This window comes from Orcinus orca, chromosome 7 (assembly GCF_937001465.1).
Source record: "Orcinus orca chromosome 7, mOrcOrc1.1, whole genome shotgun sequence".
Lineage (NCBI taxonomy): Eukaryota > Metazoa > Chordata > Mammalia > Artiodactyla > Delphinidae > Orcinus > Orcinus orca.
Window position 1 is genome coordinate 98,419,561 of NC_064565.1, and position 23,977 is coordinate 98,443,537.

General features: G+C 36.7%; 1 protein-coding gene across 3 annotated transcripts in view; it reads right to left on the reverse strand.

Moving 5' to 3' along the window:
• Window positions 1-7,820: 7,820 nt before the first annotated feature.
• ABCA12 (ATP binding cassette subfamily A member 12) overlaps window positions 7,821-23,977 on the reverse strand; it is a 180,100-nt gene continuing 163,943 nt past the window's right edge. For all 3 annotated transcript variants that reach the window (XM_049711887.1, XM_049711889.1, XM_049711888.1), the window contains 9 exons: window positions 23,731-23,935; window positions 22,725-22,834; window positions 22,286-22,427; window positions 21,233-21,367; window positions 19,195-19,298; window positions 17,538-17,630; window positions 12,782-12,887; window positions 10,331-10,468; window positions 7,821-9,023 (listed from right to left, as the gene is read on the reverse strand). In XM_049711887.1, coding sequence (XP_049567844.1) covers window positions 8,922-9,023; window positions 10,331-10,468; window positions 12,782-12,887; window positions 17,538-17,630; window positions 19,195-19,298; window positions 21,233-21,367; window positions 22,286-22,427; window positions 22,725-22,834; window positions 23,731-23,935 — 1,135 coding nt within the window. In that variant the 3' untranslated portion in view covers window positions 7,821-8,921. The remainder of the gene's footprint in view (window positions 9,024-10,330; window positions 10,469-12,781; window positions 12,888-17,537; window positions 17,631-19,194; window positions 19,299-21,232; window positions 21,368-22,285; window positions 22,428-22,724; window positions 22,835-23,730; window positions 23,936-23,977) is intronic.

A 23,977-nucleotide genomic window follows, 5' to 3' on the forward strand; every position in this document is an offset into this window, starting at 1 on the left:
CGGAAAAAGAATGGAGGCAAAAATCGAGAAGATGCAAGACATGTTTAACAAAGACCTAGAAGAATTAAAGAACAAACAAACAGAGATGAACAATACAATAACTCAAATGAAAACTACACTAGAAGGAATCAATAGCAGAATAACTGAGGCAGAAGAACGGATAAGTGACCTGGAAGACAGAATGGTGGAATTCACTGCTGTGGAACAGAATAAAGAAAAAAGAATGAAAAGAAATGAAGAGAGCCCAAGAGACCTCTGGGACAACATTAAATGCACCAACATTCATATTATATGGGTGGCAGAAGGAGAAGAGAGAAAGGACCCGAGAAAACATTTGAAGAGATTATAGTCAAAATTATCCTAACATGGGAAAGGAAATAGCCACCCAAGTCCAGGAAGTGCAGTGAGTCCCATACAGGATAAACCCAAGGAGAAACATGCCAAGACACATAGTAATCAAACTGGCAAAAATTAAAGACAAAGAAAAATTATTGAAAGCAGCAAGGAAAAAATGACAACATACAAGGGAACAGCAGAAGCTCTACAAGCCAGAAGGGACAGGCATGATATACTTAAAGTGATGAAAGGGAAGAACCTATAACCAAGATTACTCTACCGGCAAGGATCTCATTCGGATTTCATGGAGAAATCAAAAGCTTTACAGACAAGCAAAAGCTAAAAGAATTCAGCACCACCAAACCAGCTCTACAACAAATGCTAAAGGAACTTCTCTATGTGGGAAACACAAGAGAAGAAAAGGACCTACAAAAACAAACCCAAAACAATTAAGAAAACGGTCATAGGAACATACATATCAATAATTACCTTAAACGTGAATGGATTAAATGCTCTAACTGAAAGACACAGGCTTGCTGAATGGATACAAAAACAAGACCCATATATATGCTGTCTACAAGAGACCCACTTCAGACCTAGGGACATATACAAACTGAAAGTGAGGGGATGGAAAAAGATATTCCATGCAAATGGAAATCAAAAGAAAGCTGGAGTAGCAATACTCATATCAGATAAAATAGACTTTAAAATAGTGTTACAAGAGAAAAGGAAGGACTCTACATAATCATCAAGGGATCAATCCAAGGAGAAGATATAACAATTATAAATATATATGCACCCAGTATAGGAGCACCTCAATACATAAGGCAACTGCTAACAGCTATAAAAGAGGAAATTGACAGTAACACAGTAATAATGGGGTCTTTAACACCTCACTTACACCAATGGACAGATCATCCAAAATGAAAATAAATAAGGAAGCAGAAATTTTAAATGACACAATAGACTAGATAGTTTTAATTTATGTTTATAGGACATTCCATCCAAAAAGAACAGATTACACTTTCTTCTCAAGTGCGCACGGAACATTCTGCAGGATAGATCACATCTTGGGTCCCAAATCAAGCCTCAGTAAATTTAAGAAAATTGAAATCATATCAAGCATCTTTTCTGACCACAACGCTATGAGATTAGAAACGAATTACAGGGGAAAAAACGTAAAAAACACAAACACCTGGAGGCTAAACAATATGTCACTAAATAACCAAGAGATCACTGAACAAATCAAAGAGGAAATGAAAAAATACCTAGAGACAAATGACAATGAAAACACGACGATCCAAAACCTATGGGATGCAGCAAAAGCAGTTCTAAGAGGGAAGTTTATAGCTATACAAGCCTACCTCAAGAAACAAGAAAAACCTCAAATAAGCAATCTAACCTTACACCTAAAGCAATGAGAGAAAGAAGAACAAACAAAACCCAAAGGTAGCAGAAGGAAAGTAATCATAAAGATCAGAGCAGAAATAAATGAAATAGAAACAAGGAAAACAAAAGCAAAGATCAATAAAACTAAAAGTTGGTTCTTTGAGAAGATAAACAAAATTGATAAACCATTAGCCAGACTCATCAAGAAAAAGAGAGAGAGGACTCAAATCAATAAAATTAGAAATGAAAAAGAAGTTACAACAGACACCACAGAAATACAAAGCATCTTAAGAGACTACTACAAGCAACTCTATGCCAATAAAATGGACAACCTGGAAGAAATGGACAAATTCTTAGAAAGGTATAACCTTCCAAGACTGAACCAGGAAGAAATAGAAAATATGAACAGACCAATCACAAGTAATGAAATTGAAACTGTGATTAAAAATCTTCCAACAAACAAAAGTCCATGACCAGATGGCTTCACAGGTGAATTCTATCAAACATTTAGAGACGAGCTAACACCCATCCTTCTCAAACTCTTCCAAAAAATTGCAGAGGAAGGAACACTCCCAAACTCATTCCATGAGGCCAGCGTCACCCTGATACCAAAACCAGAGAAAGATACTACAAAAAAAGAAAATTACAGACCAATATCACTGATGAATATAGATGCAAAAAACCTCAACAAAATACTAGCAAAGAGAATCCAACAACACATTAAAAGGATCATACACCATGATCAAGTGGGATTTATCCCAGGAATGCAAGGATTCTTCAATATACACAAATCAATCAATGTCATACACCATATTAACAAATTGAAGAATACAAACCATATGATCGTCTCAATAGATGCAGAAAAAGGTTTTGACAAAATTCAACACCCATTTATGATAAAAACTCTCCAGAAAGTGGGCATAGAGGGAACCTACCTCAACATAATAAAGGCCATATACGAGAAACCCACAGCAAACATCATTTTCAATGGTGAAAACCTGAAAGCATTTCCTCTAAGATCAGGAAAAAGACAAGGATGTCCACTCTCACCACTATTATTCAACATAATTTTGGAAGTCCTAGCCACAGCAATCAGAGAAGAGAAAGAAATAAAAGGAATAGAAATTGGAAAAGAAGAAGTAAAACTGTCACTGTTTGCAGATGACATGATACTATACATAAAGGATCCTAAAGAATGCCAGCAGAAAACTACTAGAGCTAATCAGTGAATTTGGTAGAGTTGCAGGATACAAAATTAATGCACAGAAATCTCTTGCATTCCTGTACACTAATGATGAAAAATCTGAAAGAGAAATTAAGGAAACACTCCCATTTACCACTACAAAAAAACGAATAAAATACCTAGGAATAAACCTACCTAGGGAAACAAAAGACCTGTATGCAGAAAACTTTAAGACACTGATGAAAGAAAGTAAAGATGATAGCAACAGATGGAGAGATATACTATGTTTTTGGATTGGAAGAATCAATATTTTGAAAATGACTATACTACCCAAAGCATTCTACAGGTTCAATGCAAGTCGTATCAAATTACAAATGGTGTTTTTTACAGAACTAGAAAAAGAAATCTTAAAATTTGTATGGAGACAAAGAAGACCCCGAATAGCCAAAGCAGTCTTCAGGGAAAAAAACGGAGATGGAGGAATCAGGCTCCCTAACTTCAGACTATACTACAAAGCTACAGTAATCAAGACAATATGGCACTGGCACAAAAACAGAAACATAGATCAATGGAACAAGATAGAAAAGCCCAGAGATAAACCGACGCACCTATGGCCAACTAATCTATGACAAAGGAGGCAAGGATATACAATGGAGAAAAGACAGTCTCTTCAATAAGTGGTGCTGGGAAAACTGGACAGCTACATGTAAAAGAGTGAAACTAGAACCCTTCCTAACACCATACACAAAAATAAACTCAAAATGGATTCGAGACCTAAATGTAAGACTGGACACTATAAAACTCTTAGAGGAAGACATAGGAAGAACACTCTTTAACATAAATCACAGCAAGATCTTTTTTGATCCACCTCCTAGAGTAATGGAAATAAAAACAAAAATAAACAAATGGGACCTAATGAAACTTCAAAGCTTTTGCACAGCAAAGGAAACCATAAACAAGACAAAAAGACAACCCTCAGAATGGGAGAAAATATTTGCAAACGAATCAACGGACAAAGGATTAATCTCCAAAATATATAAACAGCTCATGCATCTCAGTATTATAAAAAACAAACAACCCTATCCAAAAATGGGCAGAAGACCTAAATAGACATTTCTCCAAAGAAGACATCAGATGGCCAAGAAGCACATGAAAAGCTGCTCAACATCACTAATTATTAGAGAAATGCAAATCAAAACTACAGTGAGGTATCACCTCACACCAGTTAGAATGGGCATCATCAGAAAATCTACAAACAACAAATGCTGGAGAGGGTGTGGAGAAAAGGAAACCCTCTTGCACTGTTGGTGGGAATGTAAATTGATACAGCCACTATGGAGGACAGTATGGAGGTTCCTTAGAAAACTAAAAATAGACTTACCATATGATCCAGCAATCCCACTACTGGGCATATACCCAGAGAAAACCATAATTCAAAAAGACACATGTACCCCAATGTTCATTGCAGCACTGTTTACAATAGCCAGGTCATGGAAGCAACCTAAATGCCCATTGACAGACGAATGCATAAAGAAGATGTGGTACATATATACAATGGAATATTACTCAGCCATAAAATGGAACAAAATTGGGTCATTTGTTGAGACGTGGATGGACCTAGAGACTGTCATACAGAGTGAAGTAAGTCAGAAAGAGAAAAACAAATATCGTATATTAACGCATGTATGTGGAACCTAGAAAAATGGTACAGATGAACCGGTTTGTGGGGCAGAAATTTAGACACAGATGTAGAGAACAAACGTATGGACACCAAGGTGGGAAAGCTGCAGGGGGTGGGGGTGGTGGTCTGATGAGCTGGGCGATTGGGATTGACATGTATACACTGATGTGTGTAAAACTGATGACTAATAAGGACCTGCTATATAAAAAAATAAATAAAATAAAATTCAAAAATTAAAATAAAACAAAGAAATAGAAAAGATTAATTCAAGGATGATTGACTAATTTTACTGGAGTCATGTGTCAATCTCTAAAGTAATCAAAGTGGTCGTGAGAAATTAGGTACTCTGGTCATCCTGGGTCATCTGCCCACCCTAACTGCTTAGCATCTGTGCTTTATGCAGAAACAACATTTCAATGTAAAATGTCTGGTTATCTGAACATTTTTCCCTAGCAGTTAACATTAAATTATAATAGCTAGTCTTCTAAAGCTAAAACAAACATAACTGCAAAAAATTCAGAGCAAAATTATGAAAATATTTCTACATTGAAACAGACGTTTTGGTGTCTCAATGATTTATTGAGCAAGAATAGTTGGTACTCTGCTGGGTATGGCAGATACAACGATGAAGGAATAACAGGTCACTACTCTTGATCAACTTAGAGTGTAATGGGAAGAGAAAGACGGAATAGAGATGATTATAATCCAGCAGGGAAACACTGCTGCAGAGGCCTGCACGGAATGCTTTTGTAACGAGGATAGAACAATGAACTCTGCCTGAGGCTTTCTGGGAAGATTTCCTTAAAGAAAACGTGAAGAAGAAGAGGAGTTTCTACATAAAAGCTGAGTGGGAACAGGGAGAAGGTCTTTCAAGAGAAAGGAGTGGCACAAGCGCAAAGTGGCACAAGGGTGCGAAAAGATCTGTCATAATAGGAAATAGCAAGCAATTCATTGAAGTTGGGCGTAGAGTACATGAGGAAGAGAGGTGGACGTGGTGGGGTGTATTATGAAATATTGATTCTTTGAGGGTCAGTTAAGGAGTCTGCATTTCGTTCTACAGATTATGGAAAACCGGTCTGGGTTGATAAGTAAGGGAGGGATAAGATTAAGTGTCACAAATGATGCCAAAGGAAATAATATCATTCCCTTTTAGCTTGCTGTTATTATACTTAAAATCTTATGTTGATAATTGTACTTTAATGAAGCAAACAGGCTCCCAGCCTCCTGTCGAGGTAAGAGCATGCAAGCCTGCTGCATCACCCTCACCCTCACCCAGGAGGGCATTTGCTGTTGTCTAGGGAATTATCATCTCTGAGGAGAAGAATGAATCATTCGGGCAGAGAGCATATTTGGAGAAGGTAGTTGTACAAATCATTTTTCCAAATGTTTTAATATTATGAAAATCAGGTTTTATACGTGAGGTGAAGATTGCCACAATCCTCAGAGGTAATTTAGGTAACTCATACGAAAAAGCAGAATCTGTACGCGTTATCCAGAGTGGAGGCAGTCCTCCAAGAACTGGGAATTCTCAAAACATTTTCTCTACTGCAGAGATCTCAGCCCCAAGGGATGTGGGTTCAAATAGTTTTTTATGTACGTTCCTTACTTATATGTAAAAATGCACTGTAAAACTCATACAGTACATCCTCACAGACAAAAAGACAAAGAAGAAATAAATGTGCAGGAATGTACAGAAGCAAAGCATTAGAATTCCATTCCCAAAGAAGGTACCCAAATCCTCCTATTCCAGTGGATACACTGTAATATCTGTATTATGGAACAAAGCGTCATCTTTCCTTTTTCTTCTCCATGAATAAACTACCTCATGGGAAACTTCACTGAATTTCATAGATTAAACAGAATAAAGATGCCTGGTTTCCATACCAACCATGCCTGCTTCTCTTTTGTTTCTCATTCATTTATTTATTCATCTATTTAACCAACAAATCTTTATTGAGTACCACAAATATTTATCGTGTGTGTAGGTACTGATGGGAAAACTAGGAAGATCAAAGTAGGTCTCCTATCCTCATAGAGCTTCATGTCTAGTGAGGGAGAGAAATACTAAATAAACACTCAAAAGTGCCATCCATGTCATCCAGAGGCCAGCTTGGACTTCCCTGCCTACTGAGAGGTAGATGAGATTGGCTGGAACCTCCCAGATCCACATCCTGGGGGGTCAGAAGCTCCGCTCAGCACATATCCGGACCCCTCCGACTCATGGTCTCGCCTCCCGCCAGGCTTCTCCTGCTCTGGGGTGAAGCAGGCATTGTTCTGTGCCTCTTTCAAAGAAGACAACTCATCCTTTCCTCAATTTCCACTAGACACTCATTCACATAAAGCATTAGTAAGTATGACTGACTTTAACCAAGATTTAGGGGTAGGAGGACAGTCCACAGCATGGCTGCACAGCAAACGAATGTGAAAACATTTGGAAATTCATGGTTTTAAAAGTCCATTCAACCACTCAGTTTCTCAGTACTCAGTTTCTCTTCAATACTCAGCCTTCTACCATCTCACTGGTTCCTCCTTTCTCCATTTCCTTTCTCTCCTCCCCCTGTGTTTCTCTTCCTACAACTGCTCAGAAGCAAGCAACCAACCACCACAATAACAAACACAATGAACAATAAACAAATCCCTCTATTCCCTCATGGAGCCTGACCATTTTTTTGCTTGTTTGGACCGCTGAAGACACTCATCCTCTCAGAATTACACTGTCTACTCCAAAAAGCTTATCTATGTATTATATTCAACAAGGATATTTTCTATCTTAAGAGAAATTTTGTTGCCATCTGTTAAGATATATATCATTAATCTAGATATATTACAAATTAGGATGCGTGCTCTCACAGAAAATTAGGAAGTACAATAGAGTACAGTTTTAGGACTGGGGGATTGGATTTAAACTGAAGAATTAGGGAAGGAAAGCTTCTTTGAGAAAGAAAAACATTTCTGAAGACTTAGCTAGGCACACACTGTGGGGGAAGGGCATTTCACACAGGGAGACGTATGAAAATACATGCAGAGGTGTGGAGGGAGGAAGGAGTTTGGTGCACTGGCAAAACCAAAAAGAGGCCAGCATGGCTACACCCTAAAGAGGAAGAGGAGAAAGAAAATGGTGAAGGTGCAGAAGTAAGCAGGGGCCAGGTCCCATGGGAGCTTGTCATCCATGTGACTCCAAGTTTTAAATTCCTGGCTCTTCCCTAACAAATGAAATGACTTCATGAACTGTTTTTACTAAATGTTGATTTTATTGATTTTCAAAACAGATGTGCCAAAGCAAACTTATATAGACACATAGACACACACACACACACACACACACACACACACACACACACACACGTTATGTAAAGCACCTCCCCCAAGGGCCATATAATTTGGCATTATTATTAAGTCTATTCTATAGCCATATATATGATTCTGCGTCAGCCAGGTAATTAGCTGAAAATTATCTTCATATTCATTTTCCTTCCACAGGAATGTTTCCTTCAGAGAGACCCAGAATATGAACCTTTCTGTTAACAGCTTTAAAAAATGTTGTCTGCCAGCAGCACATGAATTCTCTATCATCTTTCAGGATTTGTATCTGCCCAGCTGACACACCTATTTCCGCCAAAAAGCAAGTAGCTTCTGGCTCTGCTCCGTGCCTTACTATTGGCAAGGCACTGCAGGAATAGATTTAAGCTCTATTTACCACCAGGGTAAACTGCCCTTCTATAGCATTCTTGTAGAAAGGCATTTCGGGGGGGTCAGTATGTCCCCATGTATTTACAGGTACTGAAAATGACATACACAAACACTCTAGACATTGTGCCCACTCATTACTGCCAATGTTAATCTGGCCCTTGGCACTTTACACATCACAATAGATTCATGTATTCATGATGATGTTCATTCTATTATTTTCTGAAAATAAATTATTTTGTTTGCTCTCCCAATTCTACCTACCCCAAACTACCTTACTTTTCTTCTCCACTCTTTCCTTTCAACTGCTAATAGCCATGCTTTTCAGCTGTCTTTTTATTGAAAGTAATAAATTAAGGCATTCATCTTCAGAGGTTTCACCTTTGCATAAGAGTCAGCAGCTTACACACTAGCATGCTCACAGTGCTGAGTAGACAGAAATTCATTTCAGTAGTAAAAACATTCACTGACCTTAGAAAGAAAACTTTCCATTTATAGTTACTGGCTAGTCTTGCACAATTGTAACTTTCCAATACAGAATAATACTTTAAAATTAAGATATTTTGAGGAATTTGTATCTTCTGCGGCTCCTCAAAATGAAGCCATTGGCATTTGTTGAGACTGAGTTTGCTGGAGGTACTAAGACTACAGCTGGTCATCTTGTGAGTCAGTGCTTACGGTGGAAACTTGGCTACTGGTATCGGCAGTTTCATAGCACTTTTGGTCTTTGGCAAAGTTGATGAAAACCTGATTTTTCAAGGGAAATAAAGCCATTAGTACTTGGTAAACCAAAGGAAGAAATAAGGTGTGTGTGTATGCACAATGGGAGAGCTAATAAGAAGAAAACTAGATGTCATAGGGGCACGCCCAAACACAGAAACAAACTCTCACTAGGAGTCCTTCCTTTAGGTATTGAAATTTATCTGGGGTTTGAAAATAATATCTATATCTACAACTATAAATACATTTATAATCATAATATAAATCTAAAGCTATAATTAAATATCTATAGCCACATATTTGTATCTATTTGATCTGTATCAGTATCTTTCAAGTATCTTTTAACAAGGAGCCCAAACCAAGCCCTTGTCAAATGTTTGTATGATGATGTTGAGAGAAATTTCACTAGTTTCAAGAGGTTCGCTAGTTTCAACAGTTAATGCACTAAAATAAAATTTGTATACAAAGCTCACATTAACATTATGTTCAGTAAGCTTATTATTTAACAGGCAGACCTTTATGACTTTGTTTAAAATTCTATTAGTCATAGATTCATCCAGAAAATATTGAGAGTCTACTTTGTGCCAGACATGATACTGGTAATTGGTTACAAGTCAAAGGATAAATCTTCTGTGTTGGTAAGGCCATAATTGCTTAACTCCCCGTAAAAAATTGTCCATGAGATGCAGCATGATTCAGAGGCCTCTGTAGCCTCACTTTCAGACCCATTCCAGTGATAGGTCCAATCAAATGTTCTATATATCAGGTTGGTTGAACTGTATAAAACTAAAACAGTGCAAAGGTGATGAAGGATGTTCCATGATGCCTCGAGTTATCAAATATAAATGTAATTAAGACAGATGATGTGAATGAAACAAAAGAATCCTGCATTTACCACTTTGGTTGCCTGAATCTAGCAGATCTAAAGCTTTGGCACCAAATTCTCACTAGATAACTCCATCCTCCCCTAATCTAGGAAGCCAATCAATAGAAATGTTATTTAAGAAACCTACCAAGGAAAAAGTAAGGAAAGTGTTAACAGCTACTTGTTTTATAGATGAAGATAACTGTTGCTTTACATATACAGATAACTGATAGGTATAGATGTCTTATAGAAGGAAAAAAATCTTTTCTCCATTAAAAACAGTTAACTCTTTCCATATTTTTTCCTAACATCCCCAAATGCACTTAGAAATAAATTAAGCTAACTTTTTCAGGTGCAAGTTTAGATACTGCTTCAATCAAAAACAAATTCAGTGTCATTAAAAAGAAATAATCAGAATGTATAATAATTTATGTGACATTGTGCACATGGATCATGGTATCCAGCTTACCTCTTCCAGAGTAGTCTGACTCACTAAGAAATTTGTGATATTTAAAGCAGTCTTGTTGGTTTCCAGCAGATCAAAAATGTTTGCTACTCCTCCTGCGGTGACCGGCACATGATACTCTAGCATGCTGAGGTGCTGATCCTGTGGGAACCAAAGGGAAAAAATGTATTTCTCAATGTCAGGTAATATTGACTTGACTAGACATAACTTGACCAAGAGCTAAGAAACGTACTGAAATTCATTCCTCTGAAAATGATGTTACATTGTAAATAATGGGTATGTTTTGAGATTAACAGCTTTCAAAGATGAGATAAAAAGTTTTATGAATGTCCAAGAGAAAACAAATTAAAAAGCTAATGAAAATTCCAAAATATTCTACATTCATGTGCACTTATAAAGACATTATAGTCTTGCCTAGGAAAAAATATTGTGGAATGGTATTGCCTATGTCAGATTACACTTAGCTCACATAAGCGTTTTCAGAGATAACTTTTAGAAATTTCATTTTTTTTTAAATGTTAAAATTGTTCTAAAAGGCTAAGGATTAGCTGTTCAATTTATATTGGCTATAGTTGCCAGATTTCAAAAGCATTGTCTATGAGAAACCTCATTCAAATAATGCTACATTCTTTCTTAACTCACTCTAAAATACTTTTCAGTTTATTTAGTCTGTAGTATCACCATCAATTTAGTAATCTATTCTTATTTCCTTGGAGTATCTTCAACATTTTGCTTTTCTGCATATTTCATCAATTATCATATCTTATTTATTTTTCCTCTAAAATAACTCTCAAATGTAACCTTTCCTCTCTATCTGCACCATCAATTTTACTAACTTGCTGCTCATCACTCCACATCTGAGTTATTGCAACAGCCTCTTCAGAAGCTTAGAAACCATATACACTCATATGTTCTGGCACAAAGTAGCTAGGATAATCTTTCCTAAACACTAGTTTGGTCAGGATGTTTTTTTTACTCCATAAACAATCCCTGTAACCTATATTGATCAGATCAAGATTGTATATTGCAGCCTGGCATTCCAGACCTGCGTTACTGGAAACCCCTCTTCTCACTCCTTTGCTCGCTGTCTAGCCCCTCTCATTGATTTGTGTTTACATCATACCTGTCAGTGCAATCAGGCTATCTTATCGATACTTATTTTTACTCCCAAATTGTTGTTTGGTTATTTCCCTTTTAGAGATCTAGAAACCATCACATACTTGTAGAGAATGGTCTGCTTAGGAAGTAATCAAACTTTTATCATCACTGCACTTGTCTTGTATAGCGCTAGTCCCCTGAAGAACAGACCAGGGCAAATGTAATCTCATCACTCAGTGAATAAACACAGATTTCAACCCAGAAGTTCACTGAAAGAAGAAGTACTATGACCAACGTGGTTTGTGCAAAAAGAAAAAAAAAGTGTCCTTTAATTTTTAAATTTGATTTTAATTTAGATGATAGAAAATGGACTTCGATAAGAATCAGAGGTTGAGGCAAAGGTATTTAGTAGAGATAAAAGAATTGTTTTTAAAAATGAACTCTATTTTGCTCTCCAAAATCACTTCACGTTAATATGGTGCCTGACAGTTTATGAAGCATCTTTGTGGACATTTTGTCATTTAGTTCTCACACCAGTCTTGTGAAGTAGATATCAACAGTATTTGTAAAATAGGAATACGAGGCTCAGAGACTTTAAATGTCTTGTTGGAAATCACATAGGCAGAGCTGGACCTCAGCCCAAGTCTTCCAATTTCTGTTCATCATTCCACACCTGACTTCCGTTTAAAAACAATCACTTGCTATAATCATCTTATATCAATTACCTGCACATCAAAGATGTTACAATGATAATTTTTTTGTCAAGTGCATTTAAATATGTACTATGTGAGATTTATATGTATATATCTGTGTGTGTCCATCCTGTTGATATGTATATGTAAGATGAAATTAATTGAGCAATGTTTCAAGTAGTGTGTGATTTAAGAACTTGATTTCCAAGCAATTCTGCTCAAAACTTTGTGGGCTTATCTTTCAAGTGAGGAAAGCAAAGGAGATAATCTCTTCTAGCTGTGACATTCTGGAACTTTGTAATTTTTTTTTTTCTTAGAAGAAATGCCCTTGGTCATATGTATCTGTCATTCCTCAATTCCCTAACATATGTAACTAATAATCTAGTTAAGCATACAACCTGAAAAGTAATACAATACGGTCATAAAGCCTTTGTGAGGAAGAAATAAAGGTATGTAAAAGGACTATGTTACTCTTAAGTAGCTACAAAAATATATAACTAATTTGAAGATTTTATCTGTTAATACTAAGTGTGCTTCAGAGTATCTTAAGCATCTTGAACTAATAAATATATATTGATGAATAACAAAGCTATGGTCAGCTTGAAAATGACAAACATCCACTATGATATTAGATTATAGCTATCAAAACCAGTCAATCTCTTACTTTTAAGTATGTTTTTGGAAAGTGAAGTTGCATGAACCTTGTGAGGGGCTCCATGCTCACTTTGACATTCTTCACGTGAACCTTGACGGTAAATCCTCGTCCAAACCTAGAAAGAAGTGCAAAATACAGTATGAGTTATGTTTTGCTGAAATAGCTCCTTTGGAATTCTAGATAGTGAAACAGGACCCAAGCTGACCATGATAGCCCCTTTTCCTATATAAAGACTATCATTTTGCTATAAAAGTTCAGGGCCTGTTGCAAACTGGAAATAGTACACTGCTATTACTTTTTATTTATTTCTACCACTATACAAAGTCAGATCCTTTGGACAAAAGTTGCATTAGAAAGAAAATACAAAATCCTGGCTTTCTTTGGCATCCATGAATTGGTAGTTGATGTAAATTCCTGGAGCTACATACTTTCTAATTTAAAGCAAAGAGAATCTTTAAAGGCAAGTTATTGGAGATTTGATGTCAATCGTAAAGATTAAAATCACTGGGGTTTTAAAAATAAATAATAAATCAATATACTAGCTAACAGTTTGCACCAAAAATAGAGTTTGTAAACAAGTCACAACAGAGTCTCTGGGAACAATATATAAGGCCTTTTTCATCCTTTTTTCTTATCTTGGTTAATATTGTCTTATAAGAAAGCCAAGCTGTTGTACAGACAAAGGTATAAAGTAATGTCATGATGTTGGAAGATTAACATGGACATGTATAAATGCATATGCACTATGATAAACATAAAAATATTAATTTAATTTTTATTTGGTAGTATGATATTTATGCACATCTCCCCAATGTATTTTTGGTGAAAAGGTTTTGAATGTAGTAAAAATGTTAAATAGCTTGCTGAAAGCCTGTTCAAATGGCAAATGAACATTCTAGATAAAAATCGATGCCTTCATGTACTTGTCAAGGTCTAATTTGTTACCAAGATAACTTTTGTGTGTGTGTGTGTGTGGGGGGCTTCTCATTGCAGTGGCTTCTCTTGTTGCGGAGCTCGGGCTCTAGGAGCACGGTCTTCAGTATTTGTGGCTTGCCGGCTCCAGAGCACAGGCTCAGTAGTTGTGGCGCACGGGCTTAGTTGCTCCGCGGCATGTGGGATCTTCCCGGACCAGGGCTCGAACCCGTGTCTCCTGCATTGGCAGGCAGATTCTTAACCACTGCGCCACCAGGGAAGTCCTGTCATTTACTTTTTTTTCTTTGAATTTTTGAATTATATTTTATTTATTTTTGTATACAGCAGATTTTTATTAGTCATCAATTTTATACACATCAGTGTATACATGTCAATCCCAATCGCCCAATTCAGCACACCACCATCCCTGCCCCCATGCGGCTTTCCCCGCTTGGTGTCCATACATTTGTTCTCTACATCTGTGTCTCAACTTCTGCCCTGCAAACTGGTTCATCTGTACCATTTTTCTAGGTTCCACATACATGCGTTAATATACGATATTTGTTTTTCTCTTTCTGACTTATTTCACTCTGTATGACAGTCTCTAGATCCATCCACATCTAAACAAATGACTCTATTTTGTTCCGTTTTATGGCTGAGTAATATTCCATTGTATATACGTACCACATCTTCTTTATGCATTCGTCTGTCAATGGGCATTTAGGTTGCTTCCGTGACCTGGCTATTGTAAATAGTGCTGCAATGAACACTGGGGTGCCATGTCTTTTTGAATTATGGTTTTCTCTGGGTATATGCCCAGTAGTGGGATTGCTGGATCATATGGTAAGTCTATTTTTAGTTTTCTAAGGAACCTCCACACTGTTCTCCATAGAGGCTGTATCAATTTACATTCCCACCAATAGAGCAAGAGGGTTGCCTTTTCTCCACACCCTCTCCAGCATTTGTTGTTTGTAGATTTTCTGATGATGCCCATTCTAACTGGTGTGAGGTGATACCTCACTGTAGTTTTGCTTTGCATTTCTCTAATAATTAGTGACGCTGAGCAGCTTTTCACGTGCTTCTTGGCCATCTGTATGTCTTCTTTGGAGAAATGTCTATTTAGGTTTTCTGCCCAGTTTTGGATTGGGTTGTTTGTTTCTTTAATATTGAGCTGCATGAGCTGTTTATATACTTTGGAGATTAATCCTTTGTCCGTTGATTTGTTTGCAAATATTTTCTCCCATTCTGGGGGTTGTCTTTTTGTCTTGTTTATGGTTTCCTTTGCTGTGCAAAGGCTTTGAAGTTTCATTAGGTCCCATTTGTTTATTTTTGTATTTATTTCCATTACTCTAGGAGGTGGATCAAAACAGATCTTGCTGTGATTTATGTCAAAGAGTGTTCTTTCTATGTTTTCCTCTAAGAGTTTTATAGCGGCCTGTCTTACATTTAGGTCTCGAATCCATTTTGAGTTTATTTTTGTGTATGGTGTTAGGAAGTGTTCTAGTTTCACTCTTTTACATGTAGCTGTCCAGTTTTCCCAGCACCACTTACTGAAGAGACTGTCTTTTCTCCATTGTATATCCTTGCCTCCTTTGTCATAGATCAGTTGACCATAGGTGCATGGGTTTATCTCTGGGCTTTCTATCTTGTTCCATTGATCTATGTTTCTGTTTTTGTGCCAGTGCCATATTGTCTTGATTACTGTAGCCTTGTAGTATAGTCTGAAGTCAGGGAGTCTGATTCCTCCAGCTCCATCTTTTTCCCCTCAAGACTGCTTTGGCTATTCAGGGTCTTTTGTGTCTCCATACAAATTTTAAGATTTTTTGTTCTAGTTGCATAAAAAATGCCATTGTTAATTTGATAGGGATTGCATTGAATCTGTAGATTGCTTTGGGTAGTATAGGCATTTTCACAATATTGATTCTTCCAATCCAAGAACATGGTATATCTCTCCATCTGTTGGTATAATCTTTAATTTCTTTCATCAGTGTCTTATAGTTTTCTGCATACAGGTCTTTTGTCTCCCTAGGTAGGTTTATTCCTAGGTATTTTATTCATTTTGTTGCAATGGTAAATGTGAGTGTTTCCTTAATTTCTCTTTCAGATTTTTCATCGTTAGTGTACAGGAATGCAAGAGATTTCTGTGCATTAATTTTGTATCCTGCAACTTTACCAAATTCATTGATTAGCTCTGGTAGTTTTCTGCTGGCATCTTTAGGATTCTCTATGTATGGTATCATATCATCTGCAAACAGTGACAGTTTTACTTCTTCTTTTCCAATTTGTATTCCTTTTATTTCTTTTTCTCCTCTGATTGCTGTGGCTAGGACTTCCAAAATTATGTTGAATAATAGTGGTGAGAGTGGACATCCTTGTCTTGATCCTGATCTTAGAGGAAATGCTTTCAGTTTTTCACCATTGAGAATGATGTTTGCTGTGGGTTTGTCGTATACGGACTTTATTATGTTGAGGTAGGTTCCCTCTATGCCCACCTTCTGGAGAGTTTTTATCATAAATCGGTGTTGAATTTTGTCAAAAGCTTTTTCTGCATCTATTGAGATGATCATATGGTTTGTATCCTTCACTTTGTTAATATGGTGTATCACATTGATTGATTTGCGTATACTAAAGAATCCCTGCATCCCTGGGATAAATCCCACTTGATTATGGTGTATGATCCTTTTAATGTGTTGTTGGATTCTGTTTGCTAGTATTTTGTTGAGGATTTTTGCATCTCTATTCATCAGTGATATTGGTCTGTAATTTTCTTTTTTTGCAGTATCTTTGTCTGGTTTTGGTATCAGGGTGATGGTGGCCTTGTAGAATGAGTTTGGGAGTGTTCCTTCCTCTGCAATTTTTTGGAGGAGTTTGAGAAGGATGGGTGTTAGCTTTTCTCTAAATGTTTGATAGAAGTCACCTGTGAAGAGCTTTTTTCTAAATGTTTGATAGAATTCACCTGTGAAGCCATCTGGTCCTGGACTTCTGTTTGTTGGAAGAGTTTTAATCACAGTTTCAATTTCATTACTTGTGACTGGTCTGTTCATATTTTCTATTTCTTCCTTTTCCAGTCTTGGAAGGTTATGCCTTTCTAAGAATTTGTCCATTTCTTCCAGGTTATCCATTTTATTGGATAGAGTTGCTTGTAGTATTCCCTTAGGATGCTTTGGATTTCCACGGTGTCTGTTGTAACTTCTCCTTTTTCATTTCTAAATTTATTGATTTGAATCCACTCCCTCTTTTTCTTGATGAGTCTGGCTAATAGTTCATCAATTTTGTTTATCTTCTCAAAGAACCAGCGTTTAGTTTTATTGATCTTTTCTATTGCTTTTCTTTGTTTCTATTTCATTTATTTCTGCTCTGGTCTTTATTTCTTTCCTTCTGCTAACTTTGGATTTTGTATGTTCTTCTTTCTCTAGTTCCGTTAGGTGTCAGGTTAGATTGTTTATTTGAGATTTTTCTTGTTTCTTGAGGTAGGCTTGTATAGCTATAAACTTCCCTCTTAGAACTGCTTTTGCTGCATCCCATAGGTTTTGGATCGTCGTGTTTTCATTGTCATTTGTCACTAAGATAACTGTTGAAACTGCTTTCTGAGAGTATTTTGGTTGGGGAATAATAATAATAATAATGATATTATTAGCTTTTAGGCCTTCCAGCTTTTGGGGTTATTAATTAAAAAAAAATTCAATCCTCAGTACTATAATTTAACTTCAAGGTAAATTAATGATTAACTTCTCCATTCCAGTTTCACTACTCACTGTAGGATGGGCTGCTGTGATAATCCTTGAAGGTGAGTATAGCACTGGTAGATTTGATTACCCTTTACCATGTGTTAAAGAATACATTTGTTCCTCACCTGCTCTTAATATGCTGCAATGATCCAATACATTGGAACCTTCCATTCACCATAATGGCCAACCTGGTACAGAGAGCTTCACATTCCTCCATGCTGGAAGACAGAATCATGTCAGTATTCTGGGCACAGAAAATTGGTTTAAGATCATGAGCATAAGCTTAACTTTTTTCATTATGGCACCTTAGAAATACTGTTTGAGTATTTGAGTTCCTTAAAATGTCCTTTCCCTTGAAGAACAAAAATATCTTTTAACATATAAATTAAATGTCTTCATATAGGGTTTATTACTGTTTCTTCTCAAACTTGAGGCCATCTCTCTCACCTGGATAGCCCACTCTATCAAACACAGTATTTCTTTTAAGCTCTTTCAAACTTTGACTCAAGACCTACATTTCGTAAGAAATGTTCCCAAAATACTACTAAGCTGTTTTCATTACGCCTTATACTCCGTATTCAGTTGGCTTCTATGCTTCTGTGTTTATAACTAGTTAACCTGTACTTGATTATATAATTCTAATTTCATGTATGATGATAACTGGAGGAGATCTTAGGTATCACCCTGTCCACTTAATACAAAAGTTAATGGAGGGCTTCCCTGGTGGCGCAGTGGTTGAGAGTCCGCCTGCCGATGCAGGGGACACGGGTTCGTGCCCCGGTCCAGGAAGATCCCACATGCCGCGGAGCGGCTGGACCCGTGAGCCATGGCCGCTGAGCCTGCACGTCCAGAGCCTGTGCTCCGCAACGGGAGAGGTCACAACTGTGAGAGGCCCACGTACCGCAAAAAAAAAAAAAAGTTAATGGGAATCAGGGGAGAATGGATACATGTATATGTATGGTTGAGCCCCTTTGCTGTGCACCTGAATCTATCACAATGTTGTTAATCGGCTATACTCCAATATAAAATAAAAAGTTAAAAAAAAAGTTAATAGAAATTATATGATTGGCTTCAGAACATATACTGTGCTAGGGCAAGGCTAGTATATAGGATACAAACAAGTCTCTTGATTCTAAACATACCTAGTTCTTTTTCTACTATATGATCATTATAACGAAAGGATGAACTTAATATAAGGCCGACCTTATAAGAAAGGCACAGAGAAAATTCTTTAGTAGCTTTTTTACCTAATTGATTGGAAGGGTCTACTTCATGGAGAAGGCTTGTGAACGAGCTCTTAAAGGACTAGTAAGATTAGAATCTGGAGAGATCTTGTGAAAAGATCAATTCCAGTAGAAGGCACAGCCAAAGAAAGCGCATGTGATAGGAAAGGGCAGTGAGTGTACACGGAACCACGAGTCATTCAGATTGACAGATAGGAGAGGGTGTCATAGGAAAAAAAGACTAGAAGTTTAGACGAGGCCAGATAATAAAAGGCCTTGCATACTAAGCCGAAAAATGCTGAATTTTATGTGATAGGCAATAGGGAGGCATAGTTGAATTAAGAGGGCCGCAAGTTATGGGAAATTTGTTTCTTAAAAGATTTCTTAGGCCCTGTCCCACCACAGGAGCTGGAGTCTCACCATGAAACCTTCCGGACTTGCTCCTTTGACTATGAACAGAAAATACTTTAATCCAATTGCGGAATTCACTATCAGTATATATTACACGGGATTACCTTTCCCGTCTCTCATCCTAACATCGTGTCATCTCTCAGCTTACCTGTGAGAAGTGAGGATGACGGCACATTTATTCTGTACTTCTTCTGAAATGATCTTCCAGAGGTGCCGTTTTGATTTAGGATCCATCCCAGAGCTTGGCTCATCCTTAATAGAAAGTTACAAGAAGAATTTATCAAATTAATTACATTTTGATGAGGTTCTTTACATGAATCATTGCATCTCACTTGCCTAGAACAGAAATCACTTTTCCAGGTCATGTGACTAACTTGTTTTATACTTAATAGGCTTCTTTCTGCTGCTGTCAAAAAGCTCAAAATTAATCATTTAAAATTGTCAATGTGTTTTAAAAAGTATCTCAGTGAAGTTGTACTCTTACTTTACACTTGTCTCTCATATTTCTTTGGAAAATATTCTGCTTCAATTACTGACAAAGCAAGAATTTTTACATTTAATACTATATTGTCACATATATATTTGAAGCTACATCAGCAAGACTGCTACCTTGCTCCTGATGGCAGAATTGTGGCTGTGAGTGATAGATAATATGTTATGTGAAGCACAGAGGATTCAATTTGATTTGTTTTTGTTAATATGATTGAGGTGTACTTTCAGTTTTATGTTATTAATTGAAATTTAATACTCCTTGGGGAAATAAAAGTAAGATTTGCAGAAATTGCCAAATAGAAAGATATAAATTACATTTTAAAGTAAATGATGTTTAGAAAAATTATTCAGACATAAAATTAGAAATGCAGCAATGGAAAACCTAAACAAGCAATAATAAATCCTGACAGATGATTAAAAAACCAAATTGTAAGTCAAGGTTAGGTAAAAATTAAAAACATATGTCTGAAATGGAAAGTATATACATAGGATCATCAGAGGTTTATTTTTATAGTAAGGGGTTAAATTTAAAGAAAGAAATGAGTGTTAATTTGGGGAAATAGTAAAGGTTATATTGTCACTGTTCCTATTTTTGAAGACAATGGCATTACAGTAAATATATATAAGAGAAAATACGGTATCTTTCTCTCATAGCCTGATTTTAGTTCAGCTCATTAATACATAATATTTGCATAGAGCTTTTAACAACATTTTAAAGTACTTTACATCTATTATCTCACAGGGGTGCCTAAGGATTGTTTTCTTCAATTTAAGGTACACTTATACAATAGAATTCCATTATGAGCATCAATTGGCAGGGATATAATGTGTTATAAGCTTCCGGTATTATAGAGAGATGGGTTGTGCATTACTCTACTCAGTTTAAATGATTTGATCCTCTATATTACTTAATCTCTGGAATAATGTGATGATTTATAACTGGTGATTTTACTGCATATAGTTAAGCCTCTTTTGGAGTTTGGAAGTCCTTGAATGAAGGGGATCTTCCAAAATAAGGGCAAGCTTATTTCTCTGAAATAAACACTTTTCACAGTGTTTGGCCTGGGGAGCAGAATGCTATGTCACTCCTAGTGTAATTTATATTTCCAGGTGATCAACTTAATTTTTCAGCTCTTAATCAAAATATAAACGTGACATGTATTTCTTGCCTCCAAAAAATTCAGATAAAGTAGAATGGCATATTGTCAAGATTGCATCTCAAGCTAGGTAACTCATATTTTTAAGCAACAAGGAAATAACATTTTAGCACAGCATGTTGTCCTCAAATGTGTATTTCCTTTTTGGTAGAAGTTGGAAAATGTGTTAGTTCACCTGATCAGTTACTAATAGAACTGATTTCTTCAATAACTGGGAATCAAATTCTGTCATAATTTTACTTACTCATTTGAATATCCTGACTTTGTTTCAGCTACTTCCTATTCCCATGTTTCCTCTGAAACCGACTGAGCCATAACTTCAGGCAAAAACATTTTTGATGGCATATTTTTGTGGCAACAAATTATCCAATATAAATTCCTTAGTGAGACAATATATGTAAAGTGTTTTACAAAATAACTAGCATATAGTGAGACCCCAGTAAATGTTTATTGCAATAATGATAATGAACTGTTACACACACTATTGGATATGTGGTTCTAATTAGGTAGTAGCCTTTTTCACAATGATTCTCTTACCAGCAACAGTATGGAAGGTTTCCCTATCAAGGCCAGTGCAGTGGATAATTTTCTTTTTGTGCCGTAACTACACATAGAGGTAGTTTTGTCCTTGTAGGGCTCCAGGTAAAGCCTCCTAAGGAGTTTATGAACAGCCTGTGGGTGGAAAAGAGGACTTAAGTTGATTTTCCCTTGCCAAAACCCTTAAAGCATTAAACAGAAAAAGAGCTACTTGTGAAAAGAAAGTTTTATAATGAAGAAATACATTCCCGAAAAAATTAAAACACTTAAATTCAACATAAATTTTACTTTATTTTCAAAGGTCCACTTAAACATTAATAGTTCAGGGACTTCCCTGGTGGCACAGTGGTTAAGAATCCTCCTGCCAATGCAGGGGACAGGGGTTCGAGCCCTGGTCTGGGAAGATCCCACATGCCGCGGAGCAACTAAGCCTGTGCGCCACAACTACTGAGCCTGCGCTCTAGGGGCCCGCGCACCACAACTACTGATCCCAGGTGCTGCAACTACTGAAGCCCGCGCGCCAAGAGCCCATGCTCCACAACAAGAGGAGCCACCGCAATGAGAAGCCCACGCACCACAACGAAGAATAGCCCCTGCTCACCGCAACTAGAGAAAACCTGCACGCAGCAAAGAAGACTCAATGCAGACAAAAAAAAAAAAATTAAAAAAAAGAAATATAAAAAATCAAATTGGAAGCTATTCTATTTTACTTGGGCATTTTGTAGGTAATTCCATGTTTCAGTACTTATCTGAACACTAAAGGATATACAGGCATCACCAAACATGGCTCAGTCCAGAGCCTAAGGCAAATGTCATTCTTTATTTGATAGTTTTTAAAAGACAACTGAACAAACATGGGCCAAGATGTTTCTAAAGTCGAGTGCATAGGTTCATTTATGATATACACAATCAAGCTAATACTGCCTCAATTATCACTGTCAGGAGAGAAATGTCATAATTTTCCAGATGTCAACTTGGTCTTGAGGGTGGGTGTGTGGAAAGCAGAAATAATAATGGTTTTCAAATGAACTAGTTTTTCACACTTATACTCACTTCTTTAATATCTTTTTCTGGAATTCCATGTATCCTAGCATAGAAATACAAGTGTTCTTCCACGGTTACCAGGTCATCCAAAGCATCTTCCTGAGGACAGTAGCCAATTAATGAGCTGTCAGAGTCAGCGTGAGCCAGAGACCTGAATTGAAAGAATCAAAAACACAAATGACTTTCAGAAGATGTTTCCCTCTTAGCCCTCAGATGTTGGGAAGGTAGCTCTATTTGGGTCATCGTGATTGGTGAGTCTGGAAAAAAGAGGTAAAAACAATCCCACCATCATAGTCATACTTAAAGGTTTAAAAATTTCCACTCGAGTAGCTGTTTCTCCTCTAAGGATTTAATAATATAACCACAAAATAACATAAAGAGTTCATTGTAATTATTTTTCTCATTTAATTATATTGTGTTCAGTAATTTGAAGCATTTGTTTTCATACCCAATCTTATTTCTGATCAGAATGTTTCCGCCTGTAGGAATTATGTCTCCAGTCAGCATCTTGAAGATGGTGGTCTTTCCTGCTCCATTCACCCCAAGAAGGCCAAAGCACTGGTTTGAGGGAGAAAAAAAAAAGATGTAAACTTTAATTCAAACCAAAGACATGGTACTATTATATCTCTTTTCTTCTCCTTGGGTGAAATAAATTACCAAGAAAAATAAATCACTCGAATTACTCATGGCTATTGCAGTGCTTTGCTGGCACTGGATAAAACTTTTTCTTTTAAAACAATTAGGTACTTAAGTATCTTTTTTTCCTTTAATCATCTGAACATTTTACATATACATAGGACTTGTTTTACATACTATATTATAGCACACCTCTGTGTGACATGATAGGATACCCAAGTCAGATATGCTAACCTGACAAAGTAATTATATTTATAGATTTCAAATTATTCACACAAAACCACAACTTTACTGAATAAGCTACTGAAGCGATAATCTCTTTATGTGGTAGAATAAACCTGATGCATTTAGTTTGCAGTCAGGCTCGGCAAAAAGGGAAATGTCCGCATTCTTCTCCTCCTTTCAAAGCTGCCTTACTATTGCTTCTGTGAAAACAGCAAGAATGTGAATATGAATGTGAATATGAATATGAAATCACTTCCGACAACTGATTTCTTTATGCTGTCTTTTGAAGAGGCCTGGAAACTAAGAGTTGAAAAGAGCACCCTGCATGGACTTCTTGACTGAAAGTCCACTCAGGGAGGATAGTAACTTGGGAGGGGGCTCAGGATTTGGTGTGTGGTGAGTCCTCCCTGCCAAAACGAAGACTTACAGGGTAAGTAACACATAGACACATGTAAATTACATATATAGAATCCATCAAAATATTCAGAGGTTGACTTTCAGATTTCTAGAAAAAAATTAAGGAAAGATAAAGATTTTTGTCACTTAACCATGTCAATACAAAGGATAGCTAGAAACAAAACACTGTTCCTTACCTCCCCAGCAGGTATCCCAACGCTGATGTTGTTTACAGCTATAATCTTTTTGTGGATAAGGTGGTAGGTCTTTGTAAGATGATGGAGTTGAACCAGGTCACATTCATTTGCACCATTCTCAACTCTAAACCTCTCAGCCCACACATCTTCATCTTCAACTATTGTCTCAATAACAGGTGGAGAACGAAATTTTTTGAAGAAGCGTCTAAAAAATGGGCCCAATGATTCTGCATCAATGACTCTGAAA